We start from the raw sequence: 26,621 nt of genomic DNA, 5'->3' as shown, positions 1-26,621 counted from the left end.
TTCCATCAACTTCAGACAGTTCCAAAGAATTTATTACACAAATTTTGATCAACACCTGAAACAAATCTTGGGCACCAATAGAAAAAATGTGACATGAAAACTCTATCCGGATCGCACAAAGGATTCGAATAAACATAAATAACTGTTTGACTCTATGAGACCATGAAGACTAGACCAGAATTGGAAATAATGAAGTGCTAGAAGCAAATCGTATTACTTTTTGGTAACTGGTGTTTTTTTACTAATTCGACCCTGCTGAATCAAAAAATGCCGGTTGCCAACCCCTCCTCTCCCCCCTTCCCCCCCTTTTCCTCACCGAAGTGTCCCTCGCCGTGGTTTTTTCCATTTTACAGGGAAACGGTTACAGATAGGAGCAAATTGTCTAATAAGAAGTTAATCTACATTAAATTTCCTAAACAGCAACACCAAATTTATATCGATACGATAAGTAGTTTTTGAGATACAGCCTTCGACATTGCATGAAAAGGTGAAAAAAAACATTTTCTTTATCTTTCTTCTCGATTTTGAGAAAAGTGACAGGAGTTATGAGAAAATTATCTTCAGATATTTTAGAGCATATGAATTTATCTAGAAAGTGACATCTAATTCATAGTCGTGTGAACAATGGTTCTCGAGTTAGAGTTTACCGCGTAGAGGTGCTCCGGATGCGCATCGTACACTTTCCGGCTGTTCCATGCAGTATGTAAAGAAAAATATTTAGGTACTAGGAGTTTAACTCATCATAATGAACAAATTTCTTCTAAAACATCTGAATGTGAAAAAGAGCACTTTCTTGGTATTTCAAATTCAGGTTGTTAAAATAGAAAACATGCATATATCACACAGAGGTCAACAAGAAACGTTATTTAATGCAATTTAAGCATAAAGCGCGGCAATTGCAAATCTTCATGCATGGATGTGACTCTTTTCGGCATCGACACTGATTTGTCTGGCACATTCCCTTGCAACCACATGCACGAAGAGCATTGCAGGATGCGGGTATAGGCGGCAACGTCATTAGAATCGGTTCTATTGTAGTGCCGTCAACTCTCCAGCCACAGTTCTCGGGACAAGGAACGCTAGGATTGGCGATATGGGCGTTCTCCCAAACGTATACCTAAGACAGAAAAATTTATAAATGTTAAATAATAATACAGAATCCAATTTCCATATTTGATTTAAGTACTTGCCTGGTAGTGGCATCTTCGAATATGTAGGCGTAAGGCGTCAGAGGTTGGAGGCAATTTCTCAGGACTTTTTACAGCTCCGAACAAAAAGCTCCGAGCGGCGTCTCCTGTTTTAATTTCTGTGCTAACCTGTTAGTAACGAAAAGAAACATTAAAGAAATGTTCAAAGATTGCACAAAAGTGTCACATTTTTACAAAAATTCACCTTGTACAGTTGGATGACAAACTCCTCTGCGTTTGCAACCACTTGGTCGGTCAAAGGGATGGATCCGAGGCCTTCAAGTAGAGAACAGGTATGTCCTTTAAAGAACTTCCATGCATTTCTTTTGGTTATTGAGGCAATCTTTGAGGTACTATCGCACCCGGTGATGGCATGGAATGCCAAGAGATTATGCTTCTGTTCAGGACTCAATTTCTCACAAATGTCATGGATTGGAATAAAGTTGCGGTCTCTTGCTGTACCACTCATAATCCAAACCTTTGAAGGTTTCATTTTTGCGAAGTGGTGTACATAGAGCAATAGCACGTCGGTGTCTCTAACTAAAACAACTGCGTTGTCGGCTTCGGCGTGAACTGTATGAAGAACCATCCTTGTGTCTGCTTCTTCGTGGGTGGACCCACTAAGATGAACCATTGTTCACACGACTATGAATTAGATGTCATTTTCTAGATAAATTCATATGCTCTTAAATATCTGAAGATAATTTTCTCATAACTCCTGTCACTTTTCTCAAAATCGAGAAGAAAGATAAAGAAAATGTTTTTTTTCACCTTTTCATGCAATGTCGAAGGCTGTATCTCAAAAACTACTTATCGTATCGATATAAATTTGGTGTTGCTGTTTAGGAAATTTAATGTAGATTAACTTCTTATTAGACAATTTGCTCCTATCTGTAACCGTTTCCCTGTAAAATGGAAAAAACCACGGCGAGGGACACTTCGGTGAGGAAAAGGGGGGGGAGGGGGGAGAGGAGGGGTTGGCAACCGGCATTTTTTTATTCAGCAGGGTCGAATTAGTAAAAAAACACCAGTTACCAAAAAGTAATATGATTTGCGTCTAGACTCATAACGGAAGTCTTTTTTCAAGATTTTTACTAGACATAGGACCATTCCCCTAGAAGTAGTTCGAAACGGCAGAAGTGGGTCCGAACGGACGGACAAAACGCAAACAATAGCACTTTTTTTAATTCTTAAAAATAAGGGTATGGACTTAGTTTCGACATGACCATCAAACCTCAATTATAAAGCACGTTGCGAAATTCTGGGGTCATGTACAAAGCTTGCTTGCGAATGAAGCCGCAAGTTAGGTGCTAAAACTAACGCTGCAGTGATTACCGGAAGGATGAGGCCCCTCTTTCCCAGCGTACGGGTGGGAGGAGTCGAGATTCCGCTGGGAGAGACAATAGAAATACTATGAATCAGACTAGATAGAAGCCTGGAATATATGACATATCGAAAAGGCAGAGAAGGCAGCAAGAGTTACCTGGAATTGTGATAGTCCTCGGGGGAGCAAAGGAATGGTCCTGACATAGGTCAGAATGGCAAAGAGAATGGGAACCAAGACAGTTATGGACCAGAAAGCAAAAGAGGCGCAAGTTTCACAACTTGGACAAAACGTAGATAACTCAATTCATCGCAGGCCACTTCAAGGTGGCGTTATCAAGGCTCATTGTAATTAGCGCATTTTGTTTCTAAATAACAGAAGCGAGCTTTTTGTTTGGTGGAGGGGGTGTTTCATTAAATACTGCCAACAACGAAAAAACGGGGCTGGTTCGCGACGGTTAGGAAAGAGTGTATGTCTCTTTACTTACTTGGGCTGTTCGCTCGATTTGATTGATTGAACAAGCAGTTCGCCATTTTCAGAATATTTCTGTGGGAAGTTTAAAGGGTGTGTCGTTTTTCGGAAAAAGTTGGTCAACCGCACCGTGAGGCCACCTGTCAAGTTTTTTTAAATCAAAGTTAAAACTTTAAACCGTTGCCAATTACCGAAAAGCAAAAGTTTCCTCCAATTCCGGTTAAAATAAATCGTATCTTGTCAAATAAAAGAGATATTGAGGTGACCCCTCTTATCTCGATGACACTGTATATTTCTTAACATCATGGGCCATATACGCAGAAGACAACAGAAAATCGTTCAACTGATATTCGCTGGTAGGTAATGTGCGGGATGGGAGTATGAGTGAGCAAATTACAGCATAAATGCGTCGTTCCACTATATCACTCAATGATATGATCATGATCTGCAACGAAAATTTAAAAACTCGGATTCCTTTAGAAATAACGCGTTTATCGTCTATATTTGTAAAGGCAAGAGGATTAACCAATCCCACCCTCCATCAAGCGGGCAGGGGCAGATTCCCATAGACGTTTCCACTGTAATGTTCTCCCTGGCAGAGAGGACATTTAGGGATAAATAACCACCCTTTTCTGATCTGATTTCTTATCAGCTGGTGCACTATAGAAGGGTTCCGGTTGAATTTGGGGTTTTGTGCTTGTCTTAGCGAGGCGATAAGCTTCCTCATTACCGGTCATCCCCTTATAGCTTGGTACCCACACCAAGGTAACACGATTACACCCGGCTTGAAGGTCAGGAAGAAGACTGCTACGGCCTTGAGAACTGTCCGAGCAGATGTAAATGTGCGCACTCAGTAGCCCTTTGGTCGCAATGACCTCTGCGCACTTGTTTATAGCTATAACCTCGGCTTGAAATACTGAAAATTTCCCATCCCAATATGATTTTAATCGCCCTGCTTTCTATGAAACGCTTTGTTCACAGGTCGATATCTTTGTCTCTTGCTGCTTCATCAATGGACTCATATGTGGGGCAGTTGAATGTCCCCTCAATGTCCATGAAACAGACTAAAATCGATTCTTTGTCCAGCATACTTTTCTCAATATTGAGGATATGAAGGGCAGTCTCCGTAGAGCGTCCCTTTTGGTTTGCCTGTTGGTTGGTGTGGAGGTTTTTTTCTTGAGGTATTATCCTACTAGTTTCTCCATCGTTTTAAGGATGAAGGAAGATAGGCTGAACGGTGGCTCGTGGGTTGGTCCCTGGGCCTCTTGTCTGCTTTAGGAATAAAAATCACAACTGTCTGTCAAATTTGTTCTCCATTTGCTTAACGGAATCAAGAGGTCTATGTAGTGAGCCGGTGCGTTCCTCGTCTCGTCCCGCCATCGTGCTCAACGGGTTGTTGGCCATGGAAATTCCTTCTATCGTCTCACAATTTTTTCCAGCATCCAGTGTGCTTGGCTTTGTTTAAAACTTTTCCGGTGTCTTTTCTCAGCTTACCTAGCTCATTATTTCACCATCAGGGAGTGTTTCTGTTGGTTTTAACACCCTTCAACAGACAGCTCTTCTCAAAGGACGAGAGAAGGAAATCAGTGAGCAGTGTGGCAAGTTGTTCCAGATCAACGTAAACTATTAGGTTTTCAAGTGTTCTTATTCCTCAGTTTTTTACTCATCTTTTTTTAGTCTTCGAAGATTATTGTGGAGTTCCCGGTTTCAAATTGATTTTTTTACCACAGAGGGAGTTAGCACATTTCGGGCTCCTTAGTGCTTATCGGCCATTAGGTCCGGTTCCGACAAGTCAATTTTGGCTTGACTGCTCTGTTTTGAGACTTTGTACTATATGTAGTTCTATGCTTCGTGTAGAGGTTCTGGTTTCAAATTGGGTATTATACTACAGAGGAGGCTGGCACCCTTTGAAATCGCAGGGTAATGTTCCTATTCGATTTCGACAATCTATTTTGGAATTGTTAACAAGGAGGCTGTCTGGTTTTGACTCAGAATTTTTTAAGTTTCTTAGGGAGATTGCAGTTTTAAGTTTTGTTTCATTACAGAGAAGGTTGGTTCGTTTCGGAATAGGCTTCGGTCATTAGAACTGGTTTCTACAACACAATGTGGGATACCCGTCTAAAATTATGGCCTCTTCCAATATTTTCGATGTTTTCCTTGTTTTGTTCTACTTTAAATTTCAAACTAAGGAGGTTGGCCGTTTTCAGGATCGCTATAGGTTCCTTAGATCCGGTTCCCCAAAGCCTTTTTGGATTTCCCGCCCATGAGGCTTCTCGTTTTGGCTCTGTGGACATTTCTAAGACTATTTTGATTTAAGTTTTCTGTTTCAAGTTGGCGAAGAGATTGACTGGCTTGGGGATCCCAAAGTGCTGTAGCTATTGGTCCTTAGATCTGACTGCGGTTAGCCATTTTGAATTTCTTGTCAAAGAGGTTGCTTTGTTTTGAGTGTTTGAACACTTGTAATACTTTGTTGTGGAGGTTTTGGTTTCGCACAGGATACTTCGGGCTTGGGATCGCAGGGTGCCATGGATACTGGTCGTTTAGATCCAAACTATTTTGGGTTATTGGGCCAAAGCGGCTGTTCGTTTTGACAGAAAATGTGTAGGGTTTCATGAAGAAGTTGCGCTTGTTGAATAGACTGACATTTTAAGTCTCATAACACCTCTAAAGTTATCACTTAAAATTTTTGAAGTTCTAGTGTTCCTACACAAAACGTTGGTTCGCCAGGGCCGTAGCCAGAGGGGGGCAAGAGCAGCACGCTCTTGAAAATTGCTTAATATGACGCAATATAGCTTGCTCGTAATGATGGTCAAATATGAAGAAAAATCCTTAGAATTCGGAATTATGCCAACTATTAAAAACAATTTCACGTTGGTGTATGAATTACTTTCTCTGTACAGGGTGGTCAAATTCGGTTGTTAGTATGGGGTAACACTTAAACCATAAGTACCTAATAGAAAAAAAAAATGACCTTACAGATCGAAAGGTGTATTTTTTTAAGATATTGAAAACCAAACTGGCATACAGTCTTTCTTTCTTGAGTTGTGGGCAAAAGCATTTTTCGATAAAAGCTTATAATGTATTTGTTTGTTTTATTGGAAATGTGGTTATTACAATTTGATTGTTGCATAATCTACCATTTTAAAAATAAGTCCGGGGTCAAGTAAAAAAGTTACCGGACCTAACCACATTTTTTAAATGGAACACCCTGTATATTTTAATCTAAACAGACAGTATATCAATTACCCCTATTGAAACTACAGCACACCATGGATATTAAAAAAAGATTCAAGCGATTCAAAAAATTTCGTCAAAGGTTCAAAAATATGTTTAAAGAAGATTAAAAAAGTCCAAAGGTAAACAAAAAAGAAAAAATTTCGATTTTTGAAGATTTCTTTAACCTGTTTTTAATCTTGAATTGAATCCATTTGAAAAATGTGGTTAGGTGCGATAACTTTTTTACCTGATCCCGAAAACTTATTACAAAGAAACTTTTGTAATGAACACATTTCATATAACTGTATTTTCCAAGAAAATCGACGTTGTACAGGGTGAGTCAACGATTGCGCTGAGTAACTTAATTCCTTGAAGATAAGATTTTTCGATAGAGTGCTTTTGTATTATGATATGGTTGAATATTCTCCACATTTAAACAACTTGGAATTATACATGTGCGCCCCCAAAGTAGGGCGCCAAAATGGTACATTTTTTAAAATAGAACCCCCTGTATTTGAATGCATTTTTGAATTCTGCGTGTAATTGTACGCCTTTTTTATTATGTGATTAATATCCGAAAAGCTAGTAGTTTTAAAGATAATTCGATTTTTAAGAAAAATTGGGCATTTGCAAGCGTTAGTATATTGTCAAAATTATTACTTAAATTTTGATTCCAGGTTTTATATCTTTTATCCTGGGTTAAGTAAAAGTCAAATAAATACATCTACTATAAAACATAAAAAAATAGCTTACAGGGTGTTTTTTCCTAGATCCAAAGTTACAAAACTTTATATTAAAAAATCTCACTTTTTTTAAATGGAACACCCTGTATATTTTTCTGTTATCATTTAGCTCCTCCAAAAACCTTTTGATAATAATGTTCTATACCTATCTGATAGTTTTCGAAGTATCTTGGTTTTCCTGGTTTTTATATTCTAATCTTAAATAAGTTATATGCAATTTACATAATAGTGAGGTGGTTATGCAAAAAAAGGCAATTTTTATCTGCTTCGTTCAAAGCTAATTTTTCTAATAATTCAATTTAAGTCTATAAAAACTGGAGAATAAATTTGATAGTAAAAACATTAACAAATATCTTGGTTTTTCTACTTTTTATATTTTAATCTGAAATAAGTTCTAATTTATTCTCCAGTTTTTGGACTTAAAATAAATTGTTCGAAAAATAAATTAATCGATATGATTTTCGTTTTGGACGGGATAGATAAAAATTGCCTTTTTTTTGCATGTCCACCTCGCTATTATGTAAATTACATATAACTTATTTAAGATAAGAATATAAAACCCAGGAAAACCAAGATACTTCGAAATCTATCAGAGATAGGTATAGGACATTATTATCAAAAGTTGAACGTTCTTGGAGGAGCTAAATGATAACAGAAAAATAGACAGGGTGTTCCAATTAAAAAAGTGAGATTTTTTAATATAAACTTTTGCAACTTTGGACCTACCAAAAAAACACCCTGTAAGTTATATTTTTAATGTTTCATAGCAGATGTATTTGACTTTTACTTAACCCAGGATAAAAGATATAAAATCTGGAATCAAAATTTAAGTAAAATTTTGACAATATATACTGACGCTTGCAAATGCCTAATTTTTCTTAAAAATCGAATTATCTTTAAAACTACTAGCTTTTCGGATATTAATCTATATAATAATAAAGGCGTACAATTACATGTAGAATTCAAAAATGCATTGAAATACAGGGGGTTCTCTATGTACCATTTGGGCGCCCTACTTTGTGGGCGCACCCTGTATAATTCCAAATATTTTTAAAACGTGGAGAATATTCAACCATATAATACAAATGCAGTCTATCGAAAAATCTTCAAGGCATTAAGTTACTCCGCGCAATCGTTGACTCACCCTGTGCAACGGGTGTTGTTTGTACGGAATACGGCAATAATTATTTCGCCCGCCCGCTCTTTAGATTTATTCGCCCGCTTGGTAATCAATCTGGCTACACTCCTGTGGTCCGATTTGAAATTGTCCGTTAGAACCGGTTTCAAAGGCGACAGTCATCACAATGATCCATTATCATACATACTCACATAAGGGGGTAGGATATTGATTACAGACCGTGACATTTTGTGGATATGAGTTTCCAAGTGCAACTTGCAACCTGAATGCGCTGCTCCGCGATATTATCCATTATCGTGATCATGCTCCGTCTCTAAATGACGTTTGTAAATTGATTTTTACAGATTCTGTCAGTTTCGGCCTACTTTCACTAGTCAGTAATAATAGCAATAAACCATTTATTTATTGTTTTGTAGTTAATTATAAACAAATGTAAATGTAAAAAGTGAAAATAAAGTAAATATTTGTATTTGATAACTAGCAAATAACCGCAAGTGCACAAATGTCCCATTTCCTTTGAGAAACTGCACAATACCATTAAGTAGGTCTCTCCGTTTACGCTCTAATGAGAGAAAGAAATATCATTAGTTTCCTTCTTTATCTCGTATAGATTTAATTAATCCTCGTTCTGCTTATCTTTCGCTGGATTGACAGTTGCATGTATTCCATTAACGAGGGATTACTTTGCTCCACTTAGATAGTTTAGTCGTTTATACACATATTGTGTGACTTATTATATAAAACAACTGGATAATGCCTACGTCATAGAGGATGTTCGGTTGAAACTAGTGACCTATGAACAACAAAATAATACCAATTTGCAGAGAAGAATGTCACACAATAATACCACGTAATTTTGCTTTTAAAAATCCAAAGCCATCTGATCAACTTAATTAGCTAATAATGTGGGACTATTGTACAGCCCAAAAGGCATACTTTATATATTTATAATATTTTTGATGTAGGACTATTGTACAGTCCAAAAGGCATACTTGGAAATATTCCATGTCGCATAATTTTTATTCCGTATCCGAGTGGGCGTCTATAGTTGTTGCCGAGTTTCATCTCCGCGAATTAAAACACACCTCAGCGGTGCAGAAAGTTTACTCTCCGAAAACAACGAAACGTTCACATTAAGATTAGAAATGCCAGTTTATTATTCATGCCTTTATTAAACGAGAACGAGTTTTATGCGCGGTTTTTCGCGCCACATAAATCATTTTCGCCTGCGGAGTGTAACTATATTTACATAAACGCTACGTATTGAGACACATAAATAGCGCGAGAGGGGTGATTTATGATTGTTGGTTTAGTGAGGTTTTCGGGTTTTTGATTGCGCTCGCCTTGTCGAACGTACCTCGGTCCGGCGGCCGGTTAAATATTTACGTTTAATAACAGATTGTAATGAAGAGTAACGGAAGTGATTCGAAATATATTTCCTATTTTCTTTCTTTTCAATTGAAAACAGCTTACACTTTGTTTGTTTCAGCTACGCTGCTTGTTGCGACTTCCTTCAAAATAATAACCTACTATCAATAATTAGAGCACACGAAGCACAAGATGCGGGGTAAGTTTGGTTCTTGCTGTTATTTCAATATTAAAGTTGGTTACGGTCTGAAGTTCGATACCCATCGACGACAACTTTTTTTTATTGAAAATTTGCACGTCACTATAATCGTGGAGATGCAATTTTCTTGTAATTTGTTGCTCTCCAGCGAAAATCAAAAATTCTAGAAGCGTGTGCCCAGTAAGGCCAACGTGACAGCCTGTCGGTCGTATCGCACGTGGTTGTACAGAATTCCAATACCGATCGATATACAAAGCTGTAGAGCATTCTACAAATAACCCAGATATAACGCTACACCCTGTTAATTTGGGGAACATTAATAGAAATTTATTTGAAGAGCAGAAGCAACGCGAAACCGCACACGTTTCAACTGCAGCTGGGCAAACTAAAGGGCAAAACATATAATTACAGTTCCATTGTTATTCGAAGCTCGCTTTGATAACTGAAATTACCCACACGAAACCGCATCATTTTGGTACTATATTGAAGTGAGCTCATTACGAATATCCCACACGTAAAATTTCCAATGCGTTTAGCGAAATTGAAGGGTGAGGTGGAAGAAAAGCGTACCCAGCTGGTAAACAATTAAATTAACCCAATTCTGGTTTCAAGCAGAATGAATAATTACAAGATATAACATGCACTTCAAAGAACTACTGGGGGTGATAATTAAATTTGGCGCTTCTTTTCGTTTCGGTCTCAACGCGGTGTCGAATTTCCTTTCAAAATGAAAACGCGACTTCTACACGACAATAACAATAAAGTCGTATCGGCGCAAAGTTTCTCTCGACGGCGGCTCTTATTTGTAAGATGGCGGAAATTTCGTGGATTACATATTGGAACTTTCCGCCGAAATATCTGCCGCGGATTTAACCTGGGTCGTAATTGATGAGCGCCGCGTCGAAACTTAAATCTTTCATTTCCTTCGGGAGATAATTTTGAATTTAATTGCGGTATGCGCGCCAATGGTGGCTATCAGTTTTAACGTTCTACATCTGCTCGACTACAGTTTCTTTGACCCCTCTCACACACAAAAATGTTTCAAATGTAGCTCGTTCAGTCAAAGATATAAGAAATGCTACGAGTATAAGCTAGTAAATGTAATTGCATCATGAATGTGCTCACCACGATATTTTCCAGTTATGCAATCATGGTCCGCGACTTTTAGGCTAAATTAGTCGAACCTGCCTCCTTCTTTCGCAGTTGTCGCGAAACTGCAGACAGATGTTTTCGGTAGGATGTGTAATGAAACTTGATATTAGATGAAGCAAATTGCAACATAAAGTGCTGAGTGGCGTAATGAACCAATTCCTCAGTCGTAGATTTCTCAGAAGATTTCCAGTGAAATTCCTAGGAAATCTTATACTTCTATAACTCTTACTGTGTCCCTGATGATTTATGTAAGATGATTTCAAATGTTTCTCGGAAGAAATCTTGAAACTTGCGTTCTGGAATTTGTATTCTTAGATATCGATTTTAGAATCAGAACTATGGATTTAGGATACCAGATACCCTTGGCAGAATTTGTTTGAATTTGAATAGGATTGCAGAATACAAATCGGTCCTATATTTCAGTCCTGGACATGGAAAATTGAACCATGAATTCTTAAAGTTGTAGTCTTAGATTTTTGTTTTTAAGTTCTGGACCTTAAATTCCGGATTTTGAAATTTGACTTTCAATTCTTGATTTTGTATTATTTTATTGGGAATTTTGCAGTCCACTTTCTGGCATCACCAGAATCTGGACTTTGTATTTTGTACGTGCGATTGCAAAACAGGCCTGGATTTTTTGGGTTCTGGACCGTGTATGTTGGAATCCTGGAAATTGTATTCTTTCGGAGTTGCCGAGTCTTCAATTCGGCATTTTGGATACAGCTCCAGATTCTGAATAATTGATCCTGGATTCTCAATTCTGTATATTGGTTTTTGAGGCTTGAAGTACGATCTCCCAACTTGGGACTACGTATTTTGTATTCTAGCTTGTATTTTCCCTCCAAATTTTGATTTAGGATACCAAACACTGATCCTTGATCACGGATACTTCAATCAGAATACCTCTAGATCCTGGAAATTGTTGGTTGCGTCTTAGAATTATAGAACTCTTATTGTCTTGACTCTTGTTTTTTTTTTGTTGTGAATCTTTAATCCTGGAGTTTGGGATATAGGTACATCCTGATTTTTGGCAGTTACCTAATGCACGACTCCGAATCATGTTGCTTGGATTCTGTAACCTAAACTATAAACTCTGCCGGAATTTGTATTGTAGCATGAATTTTGCAATCCGAATTTTGAATACCATTTCCTTCGAGGCTTGGTCTCTGGTTTTCGAATTACACATCAGTCCTGGATTTTGGATTTTGTGTCTTGAATATTTAATCCTGGAAATTGTATTCATAGCTACAGAGTTTTGATTCTTAATCCTGGATGTTCAGTTACGGGTTCTGGATACAGTATCTTGAATTTTGAATCCTAGCACATGAATTCCGGAAGTTGCATTGTTATCTATGATTTTTGATTCTGAATCCTGGATGTTTAATTACGAGTTCTGGATATAGTATCTTGGATGTTGAATCCTGGCACATGAATTCTAGAAGTTACATTGATAGCTATAGATTTTTGATCCTGTATTTTGGATGTTCAGTTACAGGTTCGGGATACAGTATGTTTGATATTGAATCCTGGTACATGAATTCCGAAAGTTGTATTTTTAGATATTGACCTTTGATTCTGAATCCTGGATGTTCCGTTACAGGTTCGGGATACAGTACCTATCTTTGATGCTGAATCCTGGCACATGAATTCGGGGGTTGTATTCTTAGCTACGGATTTTTGATTGTGAATCCTGGATATTCAGTTACGAATTCGGAATGACAGTGTCTTGGAGTTTGAATCCTGACACATGAATTCTAGAAGTTACATTCTTAACTATAGATTTTTCATCCTGAATCCTGGATGTTCAGTTACGACTTCTGGATTACACTGTCTTGGATATTGAATCCTGGCACATGAATTTCGAAAGTTGTATTTTTAGATATTGACTTTTGATTCCGAGTCCTGGATGTTCGGTTACAGGTTCGGGATACAGTACCTATCTTTGATACTGAATCCTGGCACATGAATTCGGGGGTTGTATTCTTAGCTACGAATTCTTGATTCTGAATCCTGGATATTCAGTTACGAATTCAGAATTACAGTATCGTGGAGTTTGAATCCTGACACATGAATTCTAGAAGTTACATTCTTAGCTATAGATTTTTGTTCCTGAATCCTGGATGTTTAGTTACAGGTTCGGGATACAGTATCTTTGATATTGAATCCTGTTACATGAATTCCGAAAGTTGAATTTTTGATATTGACTTTTGATTCTTAATCCTGGATGTTCAGTTACGGGTTCTGGATACAGGATCTTGAATTTTGAATCCTAGCACATGAATTCCGGAAGTTGCATTCTTATCTATGATTTTTGATTCTGAATCCTGGATGTTTAATTACGGGTTCTGGATATAGTATCTTGGATGTTGAATCCTGGCACATGAATTCTAGAAGCTACATTAATAGCTATAGATTTTTGATCCTGAATCCTGGATGTTCAGTTACAGGTTCGGGATACAGTATCTTTGATATTGAATCCTGGTACATGAATTCCGAAAGTTGTATTTTTAGATATTAACCTTTGATTCTGAATCCTGGATATTCAGTTACGAATTCAGAATTACAGTATCTTGGAGTTTGAATCCTGACACATGAATTCTAGAAGTTACATTCTTAACTATAGATTTTTGATCCTGAATCCTGGATGTTCAGTTACGACTTCTGGATTACAGTGTCTTGGATATTGAATCCTGGCACATGAATTTCGAAAGTTGTATTTTTAGATATTGACTTTTGATTCTGAATCCTGAATGTTCGGTTACAGGTTCGGGATACAGTACCTATCTTTGATACTGAATCCTGGCACATGAATTCGGGGGTTGTATTCTTAGCTACGAATTCTTGATTCTGAATCCTGGATATTCAGTTACGAATTCAGAATTACAGTATCTTGGAGTTTGAATCCTGACACATGAATTCTAGAAGTTACATTCTTAGCTATAGATTTTTGTTCCTGAATCATGGTAGTTCAGTTACGACTTCTGGATTACAGTATCTTGGATATTGAATCATGGCACATGAATTCAGAAAGTTGAATTTTCAGATATGACTTTTGATTCTGAATCCTGGATGTTCGGTTACAGGTTCGGGATACAGTATCTTTGATATTGAATCCTGGTACATGAATTCGGAAAGTTGTATTTTTAGATATTGACGTTTGATTCTGAATCCTGGATACAGTAACTGTCTTTGATACTGAAGCCTGGCACATGAATTCGGGGGTTATTCTTAGAAATAGTTTTTTGACTCTGAATCCTGTATTTATTGACCTATTTATGGGATGTGGATACAGTTCTTGGTTACCGTTAATCGATCCTGGATTCCGAATCCGGGTTACCAATCACGTCTGAATTTAACATTTCCAGATTCATTTCTGATTTCGATCCTGTACTTTGGATTGTGGTCTTTTGATTACGGATTACAAATCAGTCCTACATTTTGGATTCTGAATGGTGGATTTTCAGTTATGGGTTGTGCATAGTGTTTCAGATTTAGGTTAATCGATTTTTAATTCTGCATGGTGGTTTCTGGTCTCAAAAATGTTGGAAAATCAATCCTGTGTTTTAGATACTGTATTCTGAATATTAAATACTGCGATATGAATTATGAGCTATAGATTTTTGATTTTTAATACTGTGTAATGATCCTAGGGGTCTCCCAGGTCGGCACTCGACTGAATTCAATCTCGATAGCAATCGACTCGATATGGATGGCGCGAATGAACTCCTACGTTGGGGAATTGAATAAGATGCAAAATTTTGTGCGTAAGAACAGACAAGAACAAATAAACCATTTATTACGCACACAAGGCGACACCAAGAAAACCTTTTGTGAACAAAAAACCCACACAGATACACCAAATGTATCAACTACGACAACAAATCATGACCATTATCAATCATTGTGCTCACGCTTATCCCCGATACCCATTTTTAACGCTTCTAGAAATACCAGTGGCGCGTCTGTTGCGAATCACCGATGAAATTCTATTTTCTTTCTCTTTCTCTGCACAAAAAAGAAATGGTTTGTATTTAGAATTACAGCGTGACCGAGCTTACCCACGCTATTACCCAGTCGTGTGATCATTCTTTTTTTGTACATTTTTTTTGCAGATGTTTCTTCAGTCACAGAACGCTTCCTCTCAACCTTGCGGTATCGCCTTTTTGGTATTTTTCCTCCGCTTACCTAGTCGGGATCGATTTCTGTTCGAGTTTGGAGTTTAATTATGGTATTGTACACAACAGAGAATTTGGGCTTATTTAATTTGCTTGAAGTTCTGTTCTCTCTCGTACATGTTGCAGAATTACCTTAGAAATGTCATAGGTTAGCCTTCTATCGTCGCTACAATAGTGTATTCTTTATGAGATCTTGAGCTAAGTACCTCATAGAAAGAGCTACGAGAAGCAACTGTGGAAGTGAACTTATAATGCTTTCTTTTCGCGCACAATACATTTCTATAGTAGAATGGACCTCGAAAATTCAATGGTGGCGTTCCTATATAAAATGCATTGTGGACGCTATACCCAATTTGTGTAACTGGGAACTATTTTTGTTACCAATAAAGTGGACTTATTGAATAGACAGTTGTTAATAATGCCAGATCGAGGTAACAATAAAACTAAAAAGTTAAATACCAACTTTTGCCGGATGTACCTACGTAGTTTATTAGTATACAAAAACGGATTTTGGTTTGAATTCGTTGAGAACTTGTTTCGTGGAGATTGTTTCCGTAAACAATGCGATTGAAGTCTCGCTATTTTTCTAATACATTACGAACTGCCATCCTCGTTCGAAAAATATAATTGTAGCGCCCCTTTTTAATGAAGTGACTTAGCGATCTCTTCTCGCTCGTTGAGAGACTTCATCTATTAATTTTTCAAAGCTTTTTAATTACTGATTTTCCACACCCAAAAATGGCAAATTATCACTCAAAATGGCGATGTCTAAATTTTCATTGGTTAGTATATTTCTTATTACCAATCTCAGATGGTTCATCTCTTTCTCAAACTAAGCTGACTCAAAAGTTTCTACGTTGACTATCTGAAGATGAGTTTACTAATGTAATACTACATCTCCATTTAAAAAAACTGCCGATCACCGATTTCTTGGCGCTCCTGAATACAAAAGTAAAGCAATACGGACCCCCCCCCCCCCCCACTTTGTTTAATTACTCAACGAGGGTGTGAGAAACAGTCTACAATTGGTAACGAGCACTTAGGCGGAGACGGGACCAGAAAGGCAGCGGAAATATCGAGTTGAGAACAGGAACACGAAATGATACCAAGAGACTGAAAGGAGGGGGAGGGGGGGGAGGGAGAGAAACGAGAAAGATAACCGAAACAGAAGTAGAAATAAAAGCGCACGCCAAGGCAGAAACGAGTTGCTAAAGGAACAGTAACGAGGGTTCAGAAGAACGAAAGGGTAACGGCAACGGGAGAGAATCAAAACGGGAACGAAAACGAGTGGGAAACGCCAGGACCTTTGAAAAGGGAAGTAGAGTGAAATCGAAACCGAAAATGAACCGAAAACAGGGACGACGAGAAAATAGAGAATGTGGAACTGAAGAGAGGCCAAGTCGGAAATCGATGAGAGACGGAGAATGGAAATGGGAAGAGAAAGCGATTCCGAATCGGAAATTGAAAACGAAATTATTCTGAAATTGAAACGTGAAAGTTTCTGTTGAGCCATGTCTGGAAAACTTGAAGTCTCCCACGAACTTCTGAAGTATCCCCGACGAATAAGTCTGTAAAAATATCTTTGAGAAACTTTAAGTTGTTTAATTCTAGGAATTAGGCGTGGAAAAATATAAACAAACATTCCATCAAGACTTTTGAATTTTCTACGTATTAGAGTCCTTGAACGAGTCCGGATTTCAACATGGAACCCTCTCGGTCGTAGCTGACCACCTAACCAGCAAGATTATCCTTGTCGGGGTAGAAACATTTTCAATGCGTGATGAATTGAGGACAATTCGATTTTTGTTTCGGGACATTCTTTTTTACAGTGTTACCGAACACCATTTCTAAGGCATTGTAATGAAGATTGCGACGAACTATCCCGGGAAGTCCGCGCACAAAAAAATGTTGCTTTAAAACTAAAATAAAATTTAATTAAACCACAAGGTAATTCGAGCGCCACCAGAAGAATGCCGATCCTTGCTCCGGTTCAAGGACGGTCGGTTTCGGAACCAACGGATAATCAGACAGAGAAACCGGAAAACTCCAGGACACGGGCGTCGATCGGTGACCGGCGAATAATCTAAAACTGATTTACGGCACACGGAAACGCTACGGTATAATGAAAAATTGAACACTTTGAAAATGCGACATCGACAGGTCAAACGACTAAATCATTCTGTTAACTAGAAAGGGAACTCGGCTTTTCCAGACGGCGGGCATACTCGGTAACGTTCAAAATTAAAACTTCTATCATTTGGTCATAATAAAAATCTAGGACCGGTCCCGAAACTTATATATTATATTATATTATATATTATTATGCCAATTGAGCGCGCTTCATTTCACACTAGAATACATTTAATCAGACGAGGTTTGCTGCAACGCATCTGATTTTCTACCGGTATTTATGCTCACTCAAATGGCCGAACTGAAATTTCCAAATTCGGGAGTCGAGTAAGGCCTATTAAGTGCAATTTTTGGGTCTAGCGACAGGTTACTTTATCAGATTTACTTACGTGTAGGCAACCGGCCTGGTTGAAATATATTATTATTATTTATTAACCCTAGCCTTTCGGCTTTGGGGACTCTTAGGTATGTAGCATATACAGGGTGTATCATTAATATTGCGAAAAAATTCAGGGTGAGATTCCTTGCATAAAAATAAGAATAAAAGTTCATATAAACATGTAACAAAAATGCATATCGCACATTTCACTATTTGCGTAATTCATTTTGAAAAAGAAACCTAACAACTGTCAAATCGCTGTAAAGTAAACGCCCTGTATCTCGGAAACGAGGCATTTTTGGAAACATGTTTATATGAACTTTTATTCTTAGTTTTATGCAAGGAATCTCACCCTGAATTTTTTCGCAATATTAATGATACACCCTGTATAATGATACTAAGAAGTACATCAGAAATAGCTACATAATCTTTATTCCTCTCTTTTCACTTTCTCCCTTCTCTGCAACGTCATTCTCTTCCATCTTCCTGTAATATTTCCTTTACTGTTTTGCTCGTATTGGTTTTGCTGCATCTGTATATCACGTGTTCTATCGTCTCTGTTTCTTCCTTTCATAGTCTGCTCTTTTCTTCCTTTCATCTTTTCCCGGTCCTGTTTTCATTTCCGCATCTAAATCTTGCAATGGTTTTTGTTGTTGTTCTTCTGTAGATATTTTGGCAAGTGTAATGTTTTTATTTCTTTGTACGTGGTATTGTAGGTGCTGTTTTCTATTCGATTGATTTGGTATTGTAATTGGTTGTTTCTATCTCTCTCCTTCATAATCATTGGTATATTTACTACCTCTCTCCTTAATCTTTCCGCCTCATCTTCTGCAAACCCATTCCTTTGGAAATATCTTCTTCTTTCTTCTGCCCACTTTGCATTTTTTGGTCTTCTTTCTCTCCTTGAGAGTTTCTTTTAGTAACCCGTTCTTCCCCTTTCTATCCTTTCTTCGTATTTAACTGCTCTGTATCCCGCTTCTATCCTCATCTTATCTTCCTCCAGAAGTATGTAAGTAGGGGTATCTCTTGCCAATCCTAGGATCCAATTCAGGTATTTGTTTTGTATCCGCTCGATGTCCTTTATCTCCTTCCACACCCATATTTCTGCCCCATACATCACTGTGCTTTTGATCAGGTAGTCGAACATCATTTTCTTAATTCTATAGTTGTTTTTGAATTTTCTTTCTGCTATGCTCCATATCTGCGGTATTAATCCATTTGCTTTTTTTTATTTGTCTTATGTGAGCACTTGGTCCTCCGTTTTTCATTAGTGTGTACCCAAGGTATTTAAATTCCGAAACATCTTCTATTTCTCTTCCTTCGATTTTCCACGATGTCTCGTCCCTATTCTTCTTTCTTCCATTTGTAAAAACCATTATTTTTGATTTTTCTGTGTTTATCGTGAATTTATTTCTTCTTGCGTACCTTTCTATCTGTGTGATCATTTCCTTCATTTCTGATTGCTTTGTCCTCCAATTTTTATTCCTTCTGCTTGCAATTTTCTTAATACTTCTTCCAGGTCCGCCACATAAATGTTGAAAAGGGTTGCACTTAGCCGACATCCTTGCCAGACTCCATTTTCCGTCCAAAAATAGTCTTGTGTTTTTGTTATTGATTTTAACTTTACTCTTTGTTTCTCTATAGATTTCTTTAATCCTCTCTATTGTGTTGCTGTCGATATTTCTCTTTTCCAAGCTCTTCTATAATCCGTTCCTATCTAGATTATCGAATGCTGCTTTTAGATCTATGAAAAGGGCGTAGACTTTACCTTCTTTATTTTCCAGTTCTTGTTGTACCGCGTGATTTACTATGTATATGTTGTCTATCGTCCCCCTTCCCTTCCTAAAGTCCATTTGTGTTTCATCTAGTATTTCTTTGTCCTCTACTTCTTCATTTAAGCGGTTATTTAGTATTTTAGCGTAAAGGTTGTATGTTGAGTTTAGGAGTGTGATTCCCCTAGTTTTTGATGTCATCTTTGTTTGTTTTTTTTTTATATTGGGCATATTTCTCCTTCTTTCTAACTTTTCGGAAATCCTCTACCTCTCCATACCCTGTTAATAATTTTTCTGATTTGCCGTTTCACGTTTTCCGGCGCATGTACTATCATCTCATTTGTTATATGGTCTGGTCCAGGAGCTTTCTTTTTTTTCATCTTTGATATTTCTACTTCCATTTCTTCTTCCCCTATTTTTTCATCCTCCCTTTCACTTCTTCTTTTTGGTTTTTCCCCTCTGAAGCTTATCTGTCCGTTTAAACTTTGTATAAAGTAGTTTTTCCCTTTCTTCTTCTCCAATGTGGTCCTGTATTCCTTCTTTATTTTTCCTCCCTTTGTTTATAAATTTCCACACTTCATTTTCGTTTTTGATGCTTTGTATTTCTCTTATTTCCTCTTTTTGTAACTCTTCTTTTTTTGCGTTTGCATGTATCCTTATGTTCTTTTTTCTTTGTTCTGTACTCTTCGCCTGTGTCTTTTCCTGTTTTCCAATCCATTAGGGCTTTTTTTGTAATTTGTTTTTTCTCTTGATATTCTGTGTCCCACCAATTGCTTCTTCCTGGTGTCCAGTTGTGTATTTTTGATGTTTTTTCTGTCACCGCTTTAGTTTTGCCTTTTTGATTTCTTCTAGTGCAGCATCACATTCAGTTTCTTTGGATTCTATCTGATTTAGATGTTTTCTGTATTTTTCTATTGTTTGTTCTGTCCAGATTTGTCTCATTTTTGTAATTTCTTTTGTTTGTTTTCTGTATGGGTGTGAGCACTGCCTTTCATGGTTCTGGATATTGGTTGGTGATCGGATTCTATTCTTTGGTCTACTTGAAATTTTTTTGTGTTCTTTTCCTTTTTCATTTAGAATATAATAGTCTATTACCGACTGCCCTCTGCTTACTATGTATGTATATTCTCCCTCTTCGTCTCCTTTCACGTTTCCGTTGAGGATGTACTACCCTTTTTCTTTTGATATTATGTTGTTGTCTTCTTCTTCTGTGCGAGCGACCCATGACCCTTCCTTGCCTATCCGCGCGTTTAGATCCCCTCCTATTATTATAACGTCATCTTTCGATTCTTCTTTTGTGTTGTTCAGCTCGTCCACTATCCTTTTCATAATCATGTGATTGTATAATGTAAACAATTCTCCATCGTACATCTTTTAGTATCATTTTTCTTTCTTGTATTCCATTTTCGTGTTTCCGCATCGTTTTTAGCGCATTTCCACAAAAAAAAAAATGCGCTATTGTGGCCACTTTGTCCGTCCGTCCGTCCGGCTGTCCGTCCGTCTGTCCGTCCGTCCGCTCGTTTTGCGACGCTACTAGTTCTTTATCTTAAGAGCTATTGTTCTACTTTTTTCGCTATTTGGTTCGTTATGGTGTCGAGTCTTGTACCAAGGAAGGAATTTTTTCTTTACCGCTTACAAAAAAAGTTATTGTAAAAAAAACAAAAAACCGTTTTTTACATGTTCCATAATTTTACACTTTTGCCGTTTATTAACGATCCTAGAGATCGTTTATAATTTTGCAATGCTATCTGTCGCCTGCCGGTTGGTCTCTCCGTCTGTTCCTTTGTCTGTCTGTCCATCTATCTGTCCGTGTGAACGATAACTTTGTTTAGAAATGTTCGATCTCTTTTACATCTTCGTTAGTTATGAACTGAATTGCATGAAATTCAATATGGGCATAGATTTAGCCATATAATACGCAATGCCAAAAGTTGAATCGAATCGATTCAAAATTCACGGTGCCCTTTTCGCATCTCGACCATTTATAAACCGAATTGCAAACTTTTTTACTTATAAAAGTATTTGAATGAAATTTGATACATAGGCCCTTGGAATAAAGGAAAATCAAACGTGGAAACGCCAATTTCAAAATTTGGTTTTGCGCATGCGCAGTGCCAACTTTTTTATTTATGGAAGAATTTAAACGAAATTTGATACATAGGCACTTGGGATAAGGGAAAATCAAACGCCAATTTCAAAATTTGGTTTTGCGCATGCGCAGTGCCAACTTTTTTATTTATGGAAGAATTTAAACGAAATTTGATACATAGGCACTTGCGATAAATGAAAATCAAACGCCAGTTTCAAAATTTGGCTTTGCGCATGCGCAGTGCCAACTTTTTTATCTATGGAACTATTTAAGTGAAATTTGATACTTAGGCGCTTGGAACAAAGGAAAATCTTAGTTTATTAGTTAGTTATAGTAAATTAGTTTTAATATTTAGGTTTGCGCATGCGCAGTTCCAACTTTCTTATTTAGAAAAGCATTGAAATGAAATTCTTCTCATAAACTGACATTGAAGTAGCACGACAAAAATGGATTGCCCATGTGCAACGCTATCTTTCATATTTGTGGCCGGATTTTTACGATTTTATAGAAGTTGCATCTTACAAATGGGAAATGAATGCAAGTGGAAATGCGCTTTATGTAAATCGTTTACGATTACTTTTTAACTTGTTTCTTTTTCCTCCTCCATCCTTGCTCTGAACTTCTTTTGCAGTTCTCTTTCTGTAAACATCAGGTCGTTATCGATATATACCTTTTTATCTCTTAGGGCTTGTTGTCTGTTCCTCATGATTCCATTTTTCCCTCCCAATTTGTACATTTTATTAGAATCCTTATTTTTCGTTCTCTATTTTGTATTGTACGGACTTCTGTAGTAGAAATATTTATTTTTAATTCATTTCTTAGGAAATTTATTGCGTCGGTTTTCTTAATATTATTTGCTCCTCCTTTAATTATAACGTTATTTTTTTTCTTCATCATTTCCTCTTTTTCCAGTCTCCATTCTAGTTTGTCTATTCTTCTCTAGTTCTCGTGTTTCTTTGTTCCATTTTTCTTCCTTCTCTTGATTTTGCCTCTTCAGTTCCCGCATTTCCTTTTTAAACTCTTCTCTCATTTCCGTTATTTCTTTTCTGAGAAAAAGAAATATAAGTAAAATTGTTGCGTACAAAGCTTGGATATTTAATGGACTGTAGATAAAATGCAATTGCTTACGAGGGATGAAAGAATATCCACACGAATGATCAACGCATTTATTGATTAAAAATACAAATAAAATTAATTGATTCTAAATCTTGTTTAGCGACATGATTTGTACTAGAAATTGGAATAATGACGAAAGGACTTACTTATTGTTGTTTCGAATTCTGTCTTTTGAGAAGCAGGTGCAAATAAACATACGAAGCCGGTTGACGATGGCGGTGATGGCGTTGATTGCACTATGTAGCAGCGACAGTGTAGGTTACGGTAGGGTAAACGGCAGCTAGGACAAAATTCATGGTCATTTACAAATATGTTAGACGAAAATGACGTGCTGCTTCTTAACAAGCACGTTCATTATTATTGATGGTTGTACGAACTACGACGACATAAATCTTGATCTTGTTCTCGTTCGATTGTTGTTCGAAGAGTGCACATATGCAGGCCTTATTCTACCTCCGACTGCCCATGCGCAAGTGGGAACATACATGGACATGCGCAATAGCTATAAACGGTGCGTGCTTGGATATTTCAATTTTAACTTGAGCTACTCTTAAAAAATGACAAGTTACGCATTTCAAATTTGACAAAGAAATGCAAAGAGTTAACGCTGTTTATGCCGATACGAGCAGTTGGTGTTTAGCATTACACCGGCGGACAAAATAGACACAACTGTAGGTCATGGGTTTGAAGTCATTCCGATAATGGTAGAGCAGCTTTAGGTTATAGCATTTACGGATCATGACCACATTATCGGCTGATATCGTGGGTCATCGCATTCATGCTGCAATTCGCGTTTTTTCGTTCTAGTCCTCAAAACGTCTGTACTGGCACTGTACAAAGCTACTTAGAATAATCCTGTACGAGTTATCGATTTAAAGTTGTTAAAGAATAACACGATTCTGTACACGAAAATAACGACAAAGATAGGGTAGGTGGATCCATTACTACACGGCCTTGTTTCTCTGTCGAGATTTAGCGGTGAATGAGTTTTTGCGCCCCAAATTACTACCCATCGGCAGATTACTCATCTTGTTTTTTTGTTTATACACGTTGCGGTTCCCAAAAAAATCTGATAATTTTTTGCGGACGCCTTTCTGCTCAATTTCGATAAAGTTAAATACATGCGAGAATTTTACCCTAATGCATAAACATAATTTAAAAAATAAACTACTTAAAATGCAAGTGGCGCGATAAAATGTTAATGCGGACTTGTTTGCGTAGAACAAAGTGCACTTGCATATTAATTACGTTTAGATCGTACGCGAAAGATAAAGGAACCTTTTTCTTGCCGTTTTAAGCTACCCTACTAGATTAAAGCAGGAGGTTTCGGTGTAACGTTGTTGCATTATAAATGTAAAAGCTTCTTTCGAAACAATTTGCGTTGCCGGAAATGTGGGACGCGCGTCGTCTTCCTGAAGCGTACAAATTTACCCGGCGGTTTTGTATTTTCGGCTTCGTATATATCATCTTGTTGATTTATTGTTGGAAAAAATCCGGCACGATACTAACGATGAAATTAATTTCAGGTATCGCATGTATAGAAAAAGCCAGACTACAGGTTTCCCATCCCTTATCACAATTTTCTCGGCGCCAAATTACCTGGACGTCTACAATAACAAGGTAAGTTTAAGGATCGTCTCTTGTTGGGGGCGATGTCGAGAATTACTCGAGTAACCGTAAAACGAATAATCGAAACAACAATGTATTTTATGCCCTAACTTTAATTGAAAGCCCCGGCAATTCCCATTTGACCCCAACAGCAAACCCCACTTATACGACGTCATAAATCCGTACTCGTGTAATGAAGTTTTCTCTCATAAACGTAACAGGTGATGGTGCATAGATTTGGAAAAAAAAAATGTAATGGCAAAGAAAGCCGGTACTTAAGGGAATGACTCATTATTTTTCACCATTTTCGTTCCGGTTCGTAATTTTCGTAATGGAGTTATGGCAGAGCTTGATTGAAAGCGAATTTTGTTATATATTTTCCGTGCCTCGTGTATCGACCTTTGAAGCGACATTCAAAAACTTTAAATTGTATTTTTGTTCAAATAGCTTCTCGTTAAAGACAGTAGGAGAAAGAAAATTCCAGTTTCCTTTGGGAAAGCGATACTAATGACCCTTACGGCACGTCAACTTGTTTACGCGAAAACGTGTGAAATCAGAAAATTTTAATTAAGCTCTTGAGTTTTCTCGGCATGAACTAAATTGCCATCGTCTAATTGAGGGTTGGTAAAGTGCAATACCTTTCGTTTTTTTATTTAAATAGAAAAACTAGGAACGTATTTCGTGCGTTGGCACTTGAAGTGATACTCATTAGTCATTTGTCCATTCCATTTGTGATTGATCGTGCCCTATTTTTACTTCTCATGTAGGCTGGTATATGCCGAACAAGGGACCAGTTACCTGTGCGAGGGGTCGGATTCTGCTCACTATAACTGAGTCGGAATTTGCTGGTTTCTTTGTATTTCGGTTGTTTAAACGATGATTTTGTTAAGTTCACATGTTTTATTACCATATTTTAGACTAACCGGCTCTTCGTTCTGCAGGTTTGTTTTAAGCTGTTCTTAAAATTCATGATATTTTAACCGTGCGTTTTCTTTTAACGGTTTAATACTCCAAATCAAATTGCTCGATTTTTCCATTACGACGTTTTATTTTTAGTTCTCTCCCTCTGGGCGCGCGAGGTGAGGCGGTTACGTATGTCCCAGCCAGGAAAACGAGATTTCCCAAAGGCGGCACGAATTTCGCCGGGTCTGCTAGTATTCAATAAATATAAAGCAATTGAAGAACTGAAAGGATCCAAAAATCTAAATCTAAAGAACCGAAGAAGAGAAGATTTTAAGCATTCGGAAGAGATTTAAAGCCGGAGGAATCTGAACGAATCTGAATAGTGAATAGATCAAAGGAACGGAAAGCATTCGAAGAATGGAAACGTCAGAAAAATATCTACCTAATCGGATAATTTTGAAGCATCAGAAGTATTTGAAGTATTCTACTAATCTGGAACAGCTAAAGAATTTGGAGACGAAAGGGAATTTGAAGATTTTTAAGAATCTAATGAAACATCTGAAGAATTTCCGAATCAGCTGATCCAAAGTAAGTGAAGAATTCAAAAAAAAGAATTTAATTTGAATGAACAGAAGAACACCTATAATATCAAGGTGGAGTGTTTAAAGAATGTGACAATTAGAAGAATCTGAAGGAGCCGAAGAATCGAAAGAAATTGAAAATTTGAAGAATCCAATCAAAAATTTGAAGATCGGAGAGATGGAAAATCCGAAAAATCCTACGAATCTGCAGAATAGGACGATCAGCAGAACTATAAACATATGAAGAATAAAAAGGGAAGAAGAAGAATTCTGTGACTATAAAAACCTTGTGGAATTCGAAGGAATAATCTGCGGGTATTTTAAGGATTTGAATGATCTAGCGGATCTGAATTATATAAAGAAATTAAAAAATTGAAGAATTGAAAGAAATGAGCGAATACTTGGCACTGAAGAATCGAAAGAAATAACAGATTTTAAAACATATGAAGAAATTAAAGTGTGATCAACGCGAAACAGAACCAGAAAAGTCTGAAGAATCCGAAGCACCAAATGGATTCGAAGGAACCAAAAAAACTCTCATGGACATACAATGAAATATCTTGAACGCTGTTGAAAAATCCGGAGATCTGTAGTTTTAAGAATTTGAAGAACCATACAAAGAATGTAATATACCCGACAAACGAATGCTAATGATTTTCTGTATATGAAGAATTTGAAGAATTGCAGGTTTCTCAAGAGCTTTAAAATGCACAATCTGAAGATCTATAATATGTAGAACCCCCAAAATTGGAAATGTGTGGGGAATTTGAAGAAATTTAAAAACGGTAAACAATTAAACCGAAGGAATGGGATCCTAATGCTTTGAAGAATTGAAAGAAATTGAAGAACGTGCAATCAATGGCATCTTATGGATTTGAAGAATTTGAAAGTCGACAAAGTTTGTATCGTGGACACATTGATTTAGAAGAAACTGAAGAATGTGAATGAATAGAAAGAATTCGAACACTCCGAAGAAACAGGAATGTGAAGGATTTCATGGATCTAAATAATTTGAACAATCAGGTGCATCTGAAGAGAGATATCAATATGTCGAATCCCAAGAATCTGAA

General features: G+C 37.2%; 2 protein-coding genes across 18 annotated transcripts in view; one reads left to right on the top strand and one right to left on the bottom strand.

Moving 5' to 3' along the window:
• Window positions 1-26,621, top strand: part of LOC116180844 (serine/threonine-protein phosphatase 2B catalytic subunit 2) — a 204,632-nt gene that overhangs the window by 162,859 nt on the left and 15,152 nt on the right. For all 17 annotated transcript variants that reach the window (XM_031500995.1, XM_031500993.1, XM_031500987.1 and 14 more), the window contains exons 7-8: window positions 9,569-9,646; window positions 23,986-24,079. In XM_031500995.1, the coding sequence (XP_031356855.1) occupies window positions 9,569-9,646; window positions 23,986-24,079 (172 nt within the window). The remainder of the gene's footprint in view (window positions 1-9,568; window positions 9,647-23,985; window positions 24,080-26,621) is intronic.
• LOC116180846 lies at window positions 360-2,281 on the bottom strand. Its single transcript, XM_031501001.1, has 3 exons — window positions 1,393-2,281; window positions 1,191-1,316; window positions 360-1,117 (listed from the first exon to the last, which is right to left on the bottom strand). The coding sequence occupies exons 1-3, from the start codon at window positions 1,819-1,821 to the stop codon at window positions 863-865; spliced, it is 810 nt and encodes a 269-aa protein (XP_031356861.1). The 5' UTR covers window positions 1,822-2,281; the 3' UTR covers window positions 360-862.

The sequence above is a fragment of the Photinus pyralis genome, unplaced genomic scaffold (genome assembly GCF_008802855.1).
Source record: "Photinus pyralis isolate 1611_PpyrPB1 unplaced genomic scaffold, Ppyr1.3 Ppyr1.4_LG9, whole genome shotgun sequence".
NCBI lineage: Eukaryota > Metazoa > Arthropoda > Insecta > Coleoptera > Lampyridae > Photinus > Photinus pyralis.
This window is presented reverse-complemented; position numbering and strand designations above follow the sequence as displayed.

Coding starts and splice junctions, on each gene's coding strand:
- LOC116180846 (XM_031501001.1), bottom strand. CDS start 1,821: ATGGTTCATCTTAGTGGGTCCACCCACGAAGAAGCAGACACAAGGATG. Junction 1,317..1,392: donor TTGTCATCCAACTGTACAAG/GTGAATTTTTGT, acceptor CGTTACTAACAG/GTTAGCACAGAAATTAAAAC. Junction 1,118..1,190: donor TTCGAAGATGCCACTACCAG/GCAAGTACTTAA, acceptor TTTCTGTCTTAG/GTATACGTTTGGGAGAACGC.